The following is an 11,107-nucleotide window of genomic DNA, read 5'->3' on the forward strand; positions in this document are numbered from 1 at the left end:
AAAGGGTTCCAGGGATGATCCAGAAAATTACACTGGTAAGCCTGACGTTAGTGCTGGACAAAATGTATAAATTATTATGAAAAATATAATTACCAAGCACACAAACAAACATGATTTAATGGGACAAAGTCAAAATGCTTCAGTTTTTTGAAAGTGTAAATAAACGTGTAAAAAAGGCGATTTGGTTTATGCAGTAAATCTACACTTTCAGAAAGTTTTTGACAAAGTCGCTCATAAGAGACTCCTGAGAAAGTTTAAAAAAAAAACCATGAGCTTGGAGGAAATGTTCTGTTGTGGATTGGGAACTGGTTAAAAAAAATAGAAAATAGAGGGTACGGTTAAATGGTCATTTCTCTCAATGGAGGAGGTGAATAGTGGAATTCCCCAGGGATCTGTACTAGGACCAGTGCTATTTAACATATTTTTAAATGATTTGGAAATGGAAATGACAAATAAGGTGATTAAATTTGTAGATGACACAAAACTTTTCAATTGCAGGAGGATCTAGGGTATTGGAAGATTAAGCATCCAAATGGCAGATGAAATTTAATGTGGACAAATGCAAAGTGATGTGCTTTGGGAAGAATAATACAAATCATAGTTACATGATGCTAGTTCCGCATTAGGAATCATCAGCCAAGATTGAGGTGTCATTGTGGACAATATGTTGAAATCTTCTGCTCAGTGTTTGGCAGCAGCCAAAAAAAATCAAACAATGCTAGGTATTATTAGGAAAGGGATGGTAAATAAGATAAGAATACTATAAAGCCTCTATATCGCTCCATGGTGTGACCTCACCTTGAGTATTGTATGCAATTCTGGTACCCATATCTTAACAAAGATATAGCAGAATTACAAAGGCTCAAAGAAGAGCAACCAAAATTATTAAGGGACTGGAACTCCTCTCACATGAGAATGATGGTGAGGTTGCCCAATAGGATGATGATGTAGATAATCATGAACAGCATTAACTCCATAAAAATATGTACCCCCAGATATTTAGCTTGTGGCAAACACCAGTTTTAAAGCTGGTGACTGCTGTGGGCTGAATCTAACTCAGATATTCTATGCCAGGACCATATACAGATACTGGTATTGAATACCTTGATCAACCACTGACTGGGACATTGTGCAGGTGCCAGACGATATTCAGTGCAGACACCTGCATTGATAAGTGGGCAAAGATAGGACTGTCTTTTATGTGCTCCTATCCGCCTGTTTAATTATTGCTGGTGTCCGTGTAATCATTGGTTTCTGTCTAACTCCGCCCCTGGATCATGTTGGCACTTACTGAACTGTGCTGCAAGAGTCAGAACAGAAATTTGGTGGCAGTGACTGGTTAAGTGCCACTAAATATCAGCAACCAGCTCACTCCATGTGGTTTAAGTGTACAAGAGCTTCTTATACAAAAGGAAAGCAAAAAAAAAAAAAGCATCCAATAATGGGAGCAGAGCACTTTAAACTAGGCACAAATATGCCCTCAGAAAATATACACAGCACTTGAATAATATTATAGCCATGTGCCTACTTTCCTTTCGAAACCCAACACCTCCATAATTACCCCAGTATGTAGGTAATATCTTGTCTTATCATAATCATGTCACCCAAGATCTGTCTGTAATACTAATTATCTGTCCTCTCATGTATTTCCATTATTCATGATGTATTGCAAGCCACATTGAGCCTGCAAAGAGGTGGGAAAATGTGGGATACAAACGCAATAAATAAATAAATAAATACATTCCCATTTCCATAGGTAAAATGCTGTGTTAGCCATGCAGATGGCTTTCAATACAATAGTTTTCTCTTCGTAACAAAGAGGTTAATCGTTTACTCATTGTCAGGCATGCATGAGAAGGTTCTAATAGATAATTAGATTAATTTGTTTTATCTTTTTATTGAAACAGAATGCACAGCTTCAAGAGATGTCCAGAAAAATGGCACCAGTGTAACAGAGTTTCTACTTGTAGGGCTCACAAAAGATCCCCAGCTACAGATCCTCCTGTTCTTGCTGTTCATGATTATCTACATCATCACCCTATTGGGCAACCTCACCATCATTCTCTTAATTCACACCAGTCCCCATCTTCATACTCCCATGTACTTCTTCCTCAGTAACTTGTCCTTTGTGGATTTCTGTTACTCCACTGTCATCACCCCTAACATGATGTTGAATTTGCTATCGAAGCGTGAGACCATCTCCTATAACGGCTGTGCAGCACAGCTCTTCTTTTTTGCAGGATTTGCTTGTACAGAGATTTTTCTTCTTTCAGTGATGGCATATGACCGATACGTAGCAATATGCAATCCATTGCTCTATTCTGTCATTATGACCAAACAGCTCTGTTCTGAGCTGGTTATTGGGTCCTATTTAGGTGGTTTTGTTGAAGCTATGATACAGACTAGTTTCACTTTTAGTCTTTCTTTTTGCAGATTCAATGTAATCAATCAGTTTTATTGTGATGTTCCTCCACTCTTAAAACTCTCCTGCACTGATACGTTCATCAATGAAATCATCATTTTTGTCTTTGCTGTAATCATTGGTGTAACTTCTCTTGTAATCATTCTTATATCTTATTCTTACATCCTTTCCACCGTTGTAAAGATTGACTCAGTACAGGGAAGGCGTAAAGCTTTCTCAACCTGTGCATCCCATTTTACATGTGTTATATTTTTCTATGGAACCCTTCTGTTTGTGTATCTGCAGCCATCTTCAGGATCTACTTTGAACCAAAATGGAGTGATTTCTATATTTTATACAGTAGTGATTCCGATGTTAAATCCACTCATTTACAGCCTGAGGAACCAGGAGGTGAAAATAAGCTTTAGAAGTACTCTACAAAAATATTTTAGTAAATAGACATTCTATGGAATAGATGATTATTAAACTGAAGGTAATAATTACAATAACAAGGCTAAGGGCACTTTTGCTAAACCACGTGAAGCACTTAGGGCCAGATTCAGTAAACGACACCCAAATTTAAGCCCCAGAAAGATCTGTGTAAAAGCTAGAATTCTATAAAGGATGTTCTGTGCAGAGGGCCCTTTCATAAAAGATCTCACATCCCACCTAAACTTCTTGCTTCAACAAGGCATCTACCCTCAAGAAAAAGGCAACATCCTGCTCACCCCAATACCAAAAGACACCAAGAAAAAAACAAATGATATTACCAACTATCGCCCAGTAGCATCTATCCCATTAGCAGTCAAACTAATGGAAGGACTGGTGACCAAACAACTCAATGACTACATAAACAAATTCACTATACTACATGAATCACAATCAGGATTTCAACCCCTACATAGCACCGAAACAGTACTACTCACTCTTCTAACCAAATTCAAACAAGCAATAGCAATAGGCAAGAGTATACTCCTCCTCCAATTTGACATGTCAAGTGCATTCGACATGGTTAACCATAACATACTGCTAAGACTCTTTGACTACTTCGGAATCAGTGGCGACACTCTCAACTGGATTAGGGGTTTTCTAACCACAAGAACATATCATGTGAAATAAAAAACAAACATATTGTCACCGTGGAAACCAGGCTGCGGAGTACCGCAAGCATCACCACTTTCACCAATCCTTTCAACCTCATGATGACTCCACTAGCCAAGACCCTATCCACCCAAGACCTTAACCCATTCATCTACGCTGATGATGTTACACTCTATATCCCATACAAACATGATCTGACAGAAATCACCAACGAAATCAAACAGCTTAAACATCATGAACTCATGGGCAAATGTATTCCAACTGAAACTCAATACAGAAAAAACACACTGTCTCATCATCTCATCCCAATACAATACATAAAAACCCACAAACATAATCACCCCAGGATACACATTCCCTGTCTCAGACAACCTGAAAATTCTCGGAGTAACATTCGACCATAATCTATCACAAGAGACCCAAGCTAAATCCACCATAAAGAAAATGTTTTTCTCAATGTGGAAACTCGAACACATAAAACCATTCTTCCCGAGAGAAATATTTTGTAACCTGGTACAGTCCATGGTACTAAGCCACGCGGATTACTGTAATGGAATCTATGCGAAATGCAAGGCTCAAATCATATGAAACTTCAGACCGCTCAAAACACAGCAGCTAGGCTTATATTTGGAAAAAACATGTTTTGACAGCGCCAAACCACTCAGAGAAAAATTGCACTGGCTACCAATCAAAGAATGTATCACTTTCAAAATCTGCACGACTGTTCATAAAATTATTTACGGGATACATGACAGACCTCATCGACCTGCCAACCAGAAACACCACAAAATCTGCACGATCATACCTAAACCTCCACTACCCAAGCAGCAAAAGACGCAAATACAAATCCATTTATGCAACCAGCTTTTCCTACCTAAGCGCACAACTATGGAACGAATTACCAAAAGCAGTAAAAACTACACTCGACCACCTAAATTTTCGGAAAGCACTAAAGACTGTCTTGTTCAGAAGAGCATACACCACCGATGCAACAGGAAAATACCTGGTCACATGTGACACAATGTAACCAAAGACTGTAACGGACATTATCTGACTCTTCTTCCCCCTTTCCCTCTCTAACTTCCCCCCCAACACACCGGCCATACATGTAACTACCTTACATGTACCCCATTCTACTACAATATCACTTTGTATTCATTCATACTATGTATTTCTTCAGACTGTAATCAGCTAACACCGTTAACGGTTATATGTAAGCTACATTGAGCCTGCAAAAGGTGGGAAAATGTGGGATACAAATGTAACAAATAATAATAATAGAATAATGCTTAGAGCGGATTTGCGTGCCCAACTTTGGGTTTGGGCACTTAAGTCTGCTGAAACCTGGTGTAAATCCTCATGCCCAACTGAGAAAATTCTGGGAACTCCCCAACCTGCCCATGACCCTTTTGAATTGTGCGCTGTGGAATTTAGGCATGGGTGTTACACAATAAGGACTAGGCAAGATTCATGTACAAATCCAAATTAATACCAATTAACTCCAACAACTGATTGTTTGCACCTCATTAACTCATTAATTTATCCACACATCAGACCTACATGCCGAAATCAGAGTGACCTTTATAGAATCTGGAGGTTAATGTATGGTTTACCGCGTGGTAAATGCTATTGCAGAGTGCATTAAATGGCTTTGCAGTAATTTAGCAGTTACTGTTCAGTAAGATGCATGTTAAGTGCTTTTTGTGGCATGGGGCATGAAATAGGCAGAGAGTGGGGGGAACGTGTTAGGTAGATAATGTTCTGCACTTATGGCTTCTTTTACAAAGTTGCACTAGCAATTCCTGCACGGCAAATGAGAGGAATGGAATGGGCTTCCTCTCATTTGTCATGCAGGGATCACTAGCATGGCTTTGTAAAAGAAGCCCTGATAGGCAGATATGGGTGCTAGTGCTGAACTAATGCCTGCATTTGCCTATGACCCAAGATTAGAGCCGGTGAGCACATGAAACAACGAGCTCACTGGTTCTGACAGTTAATTGCATGCAAATCAGGGTCTCTCACAATCCTCCCTTATGACCCTATCAAACAACATCTGCGGGAGGATTGTGCTTTGGGTGCATGCCCAGGCACAGTCCTCCCACAGAAGTACCCCTATGATCAGAGCTAGTAGCACATATAAATTTGCATGCTATTAGCTTTGTTCATAACGGCATGTTGCCACGAGCTGTTCTGGTGCTAATTTTAGAGTTCTGTTTGGAACAGCGTAGGGCTTGTGATCATCTGCACCTTAACGCATATTAACTAATGCATAGTTAACATGGGACCAGTTACTGCCTCCTAAACTGGAGGCAGAAAGTGCTTCAACATTAACTGGGAGCAGGTAACACACATCCATGTGAATGTTAACATATGACTGCAATAGAAAATACCGTGAATGCCACTAATAGGTGCCACATTAAATTTAAAGTCACCATGTGGTAAAGTCCCACATCAAACCACAGTAACTGCAAATTTTACTGCAACTTAGTAAAAGGGCCCCTAAGTTTAATAGTGAAGTTGTTAAAAAAAAAAAGAGGCAGTCAATTCAACTTGTATGACCGATATATATTACTAGTATCTACTTCTATCTACTTATCATTTCTATAGCGCTACAAGGCATATGCAGCGCTGTACACCATACACAGAAGACAGTCCCTGCTCAAAGAGCTTACAATCTAGATAAGACAGGTAAACAGACAGAACAATTAAGGGTAAGGGAATAAAGAGGTGAGGATAAAGGACAAGGTAAGTGAGTTAGGAGTCAAAAGCAGTGGTAAAGAGGTGGGTTTTTGAGTTTGGACTTGAAAATGGCTAAAGACGGGGCTAGACGTACAGAGTCGGGAAGTCTATTCCAGGCGTGAGGTGCAGCAAGATAAAAGGAACGGAGTCTTGAATTAGCGGTAGAGGAGAAAAGGACAGATAAGAGAGATTTGTCTACAGAACGGAGTACTCGAGGGGGAACGTAGGGGGAGACAAGAGTGGAGAGGTACTGGGGGACGACAGAGTGAATGCACTTATAGGTCAGTAAAAGAAGTTTGAACTGAATACGGAAACGGATAGGGAGCCAGTGAAGTGACTTAAGGAGAGGGCTAATGTGGGCATAGCGACTTTGGCGGAAAATGAGTCGTGAAGCAGAGTTTTGGATTGATTGAAGAGGAGAGAGATGGCTAAGAGGGAGGCCAGTGAGTAGTAGGTTACAGTAGTCGAGACGAGAGGTGATAAGAGTGTGGATAAGGGTTCTGGTAGGGTGCTCAGAGATGAAGGGACGGATTTTGCTAATGTTGATAGTACCAACTTATTAAAAATAAATAATATGTCAAACTGTCAATCAATTTTTCTATTTAATCTTTTGGCATCCTTTAAGAAATAATTCTTAAGTGGAAGATAGTCCCTCAGGGATAGAAAAATAACTAGTGTACCTGAATAACTCGTCTTGAGTTGCTACTGAAAAATGTGTGAGCTAAATCAAAATAAATAGTGAATGTTTGCATAAAAACTATACTCATTCCACAACACTTAGGGTCCTTTTACTAAGGTGCTCTAACAGATTAAGTGCGTGCTAACAATTAGTATGTGCTAAATGCTGTACAGCCCATTGCAAACCTATGGGCTGCATGACACTTAATGCACACTAATTCATTAGTGCACGCTAAGGGACCCTTTTACTAAGGTGCTTAGGCAACTTTCCAGCTTATAATCGAAATAGAAAAACGCCTATATTGTGACCCAAATCGGGAGATAGACATTTATCTCACAAAAACGAATAAAGCGGTATAATCGAAAGCCGAATTTGGACGTTTTCAACTGCACTTCGTCGCGGATGCGGACAAAGTTGATGGGGGCGTGTCGAAGGCGTGGTGAAGGCGGAACTGGGGCTTGGTTATCGGCCGATCAGAGAGGGGCGCCTTTCGCCGATAATGGAAAAAAAATATGTGTTTTTAGCGAGAATTTAGGGCACTTTTCCTGGACCCTGTTTTTCCACGAATAAGGCCCCAAAAAGTGCCCTAAATGACCAGATGACCACTGGAGGGAATCGGGGATGAGCTCCCCTGACTCCCCCAGTGGTCACAAACCCCCTCCCACCACAAAATATGCCGTTTCACAACTTTTTATTTTCACCCTCAAATGTCATACCCACCTCCCTGGCAGCAGTATGCAGGTCACTGGAGCAGTTATTAGGGGGTGCAGTGGACTTCAGGCAGGTGGACCCAGGCCCATCCCCCCCCCACCTGTTACACTTGTGTTGGTAAATGGGAGCCCTCCAAACCGCCCCCCAAACCCACTGTACCCACATGTAGGTGCCCCCCTTCACCCCTTAGGGCTATAGTAATGGTGTAGACTTGTGGGCAGTGGGTTTTGAGGGGGATTTGGGGGGCTCAACACCCAAGGGAAGGGTGCTATGTACCTGGGAGCTGTTTTACCTTGTTTTGGTTTTTTTTAAGTGCCCCCTAGGGTGCCCGGTTGGTGTCCTGGCATGTGAGGGGGACTAGTGCACTACGAATCCTGGCCCCTCCCACGAACAAATGCCTTGGATTTATTCGTTTTGAGCTGGGCGCGTTCATTTTCCATTATCGCTGAAAAACAAAAACGCCCAGCTCAAAAAAAGATAAAAGTCCATGTTTTTCGAAAATACGGTTCGGTCCGCCCCTTCACGGACCCGTTCTCGGAGATAAACGCCCATGGAGATAGACGTTTTCCTTCTATTATGCCCCTCTATGTGTATCCAGCGTGCGTCAATTTGGAACTACCACCCAACTACTGCGTACCCCGGGTGGTAATGCCAATTTTTATGGTCGTCCGTTACAAGCGGCAGAAAATATTTTTTATTTTCTACTACGTGGCACTTACGCGGCTTTAATCGGCATTGTACGTGCACTGACAATTTACTGCCCGGCAAATGCGTGAGACCTTATCGCTAAGTCAATGGGTGGCGGTAAAGTCTCAGGCATAAAATGAATGCGCGTCAATTTTTATTTTGCCGCACATTCAATTTTGGCCAAAAAAAGCCCTATTTAGCAGGCGTGCTGAAAAATGGATCTGCATGCATCTAAAGCACACGCCTACCCAAGCGCAGGCCATTTTTTGGCACACCTTTAGTAAAAGGGCCCCTAAATCTGTCAGTGCATCTTAGTAACAGGATTCATAAGTGATCTCACCATGATATGAGCACTGCAAAAGAAAAAGTGATCTCCCTTGATCTATTTATATGTGACCATGAGATATGTATTTTAAAGGCCTTTATTAATAAAATAATAAATCATAGTAATGGGTAGTTTCCATGAATATAATATTTAATACTAGCTTCTTATTATAAAATTAGAAGCTGCACACATAGAACTTAAGCATGGACATGGATCTGGAAACATATGCATGTTTGATTCCTCTTGCATCCTTTTCCCCTCCCTCCTCCTGACATCGCCTTAATTACATGCAAAAACAAAAGGCCCACAGAGGGAATAGTTGTGCATGTGTATTGATAGAGTAAATAATTATGATCCTCATTAACCACCTGAAATCTCTTGAAGATGTGATGTGTACTAGATGGAAAACAAAAAAAAAAATATTAGATGGTATAATTCATATTCTCCCCAAAATAGCCCTTTTACAAACCTTGCAGACAAACCTTGCAGCTTCTATATCTCGTACACAAAATCTGTTGTGGATGCTTTGACAGTCCGTGTTAGTTTCTTAGTTTTTGATTGTGGGTTATAGTCCTCTTATATATTAAATTCATTTTTATATTTTCTCTGATATTCAGCATTACGATCGGCATTACATTATATGACTCCTGAGGCAGTTGCCTTGGAGTCGAAACACAGCAGCTGTGTTGAGTCACTTTTGATGTTATTTAATAAAGACTCTTAACCACCTATATGTCTCCTTCACTGCTTGGAAAGCGCCTACTCTCCCTACTCCTTCTCTGCTTTACTTTGTATCGACGTTCGTGTGGTTTCTTCTACACTGATGTAGAAGTCATATTGCTTGATGCAGTACCACGTTTATTCTTTTACCCTCCTCAGATTACTAGAATGTTCCACACACCCACTAAGTGAGAAGAGTAAAGACATAGAAGGCTTACGTATATGAGAAGTAAGCTTTTATTTACTTAACAAGCAAGAATACAAATAAATCAAGTGGTTCTCATATGGGAGACTAGTCGTGATACAAAAGAGCAGCACAGACGCTAAGTTCTCCAAAACATCATCCACAGGCTGTCAGTTTTATACCCTCTTATTATCTATCTGGTTACATGTATTAAGCCTAGTCATAGTGACAATTATATGCAAGTCATCATGATAAGCAAGGCCTTTCTCCTCCCAAATCATAGTTCTGCTTTCTAACACCTGTTTGCACAGTTAGCCCACTCAAAGTTGCAACAGCTAAACCACATTGTTCTGTAAACAGCTCTTTCTTTATGTCAGTTCTTTCTATAAGCTTGGCAGCAAGCCTGCCATGAGGGATCATAGGACTGTGGGTCACTCACTGGTTGATTTCTGTGGGCCTAGTTCACAACTTCAGGCCTCTTGTCCTATTTTCTGGTGTCTGGGTTGTGACCATAATATACACATAGGAGTTTGGCAATTACCCTGAACTAGAAATCAAATCTTGGAGTGAACTGGGGAGTATTTTACTTGGACCTGAATCATTAGTCAGAGTTGGAGTGACTTTGAAAGATTATGGTGGAGGGGCAATGGCAGAATAAGAAAACACTATATATATATATTGGGTGCTCCTCCAGGAATCGAAGTAAATATATAAAACAAAACCCAGCTTTATCCAATGATCAGCATATAACAATTTCAGAATTTACTTTCAGTGTCAGGCAGGCAGCTGAATTTGTTAGAAGAGAGATACATTTCTTTAGGGAAAGACCACTCTAGGCATTTTATCACACTCAGCTTTGCATTAAAAATTTTGATTGTAACCACAGAAAGGTGGTATATCAAGTCCCAACCCCTTTGTCCCTTAGTCTTAAATTTTCTTCAAAAGTTTACATGTATTTCTGGAATTTTTCAATGAGATAGATGTATGTTTTTTCACCTAAAAAACCTTAAAAGTATGTCCCAGAAATGTTAAAATGTAATCTATAACAAATACTTTGTTCCATGAAATAGTAAATAACTCTAGAATTAATCAAGCATCTGTGAATTATGGTAGAGTTGTATGGCTTCTCTAATTTCCATAAATTGCATATATTCTCCTGATAATATCATTATTCATAATAAGGCTCTCAGGGCATTCATGCTAAGTTTGTGAGTTAGTTTAACTGAAGCAAACAGACTTGCTGTAATTAGGAGCATTGTTAATTCAGTATGAGCTAAGGAGTCTTTGTTTTCTGTTTACACTAAACATCTCTGCTTTATATGTCTGTGGCAAAACCTGTTTGATAACATAAACCCACTGTGAATTGACAGAGGGCATGAATCACAAAACCGGACAACATAACATCAGTCAGAATCTTTACTTCTCTGCACAAGTCATATTCTTGTTTTTCAATAATGCTATTCTTTGATTTCTCTAGAGGGAATTTTGCTTAGTATTTCTAGGGATGAGATCATTGTAGAAACAGAAGTACTTTCTCTAGACAGGACCTCTAAAGCGAAG

General features: G+C 40.1%; 1 protein-coding gene across 1 annotated transcript; it reads left to right on the top strand.

Annotated features, from left to right (window-relative positions):
• Positions 1–358: 358 nt before the first annotated feature.
• On the top strand, positions 359–9,344 carry LOC115461234 (olfactory receptor 1019-like). Its single transcript, XM_030190926.1, has 3 exons — positions 359–367; positions 1,934–2,835; positions 9,287–9,344. Exons 1-3 carry the CDS (start codon positions 359–361, stop codon positions 9,342–9,344), a joined length of 969 nt encoding a protein of 322 aa, XP_030046786.1.
• The last annotated feature ends 1,763 nt before the right edge of the window (positions 9,345–11,107 follow it).

The sequence above is a fragment of the Microcaecilia unicolor genome, chromosome 1 (assembly GCF_901765095.1).
Source record: "Microcaecilia unicolor chromosome 1, aMicUni1.1, whole genome shotgun sequence".
Lineage (NCBI taxonomy): Eukaryota > Metazoa > Chordata > Amphibia > Gymnophiona > Siphonopidae > Microcaecilia > Microcaecilia unicolor.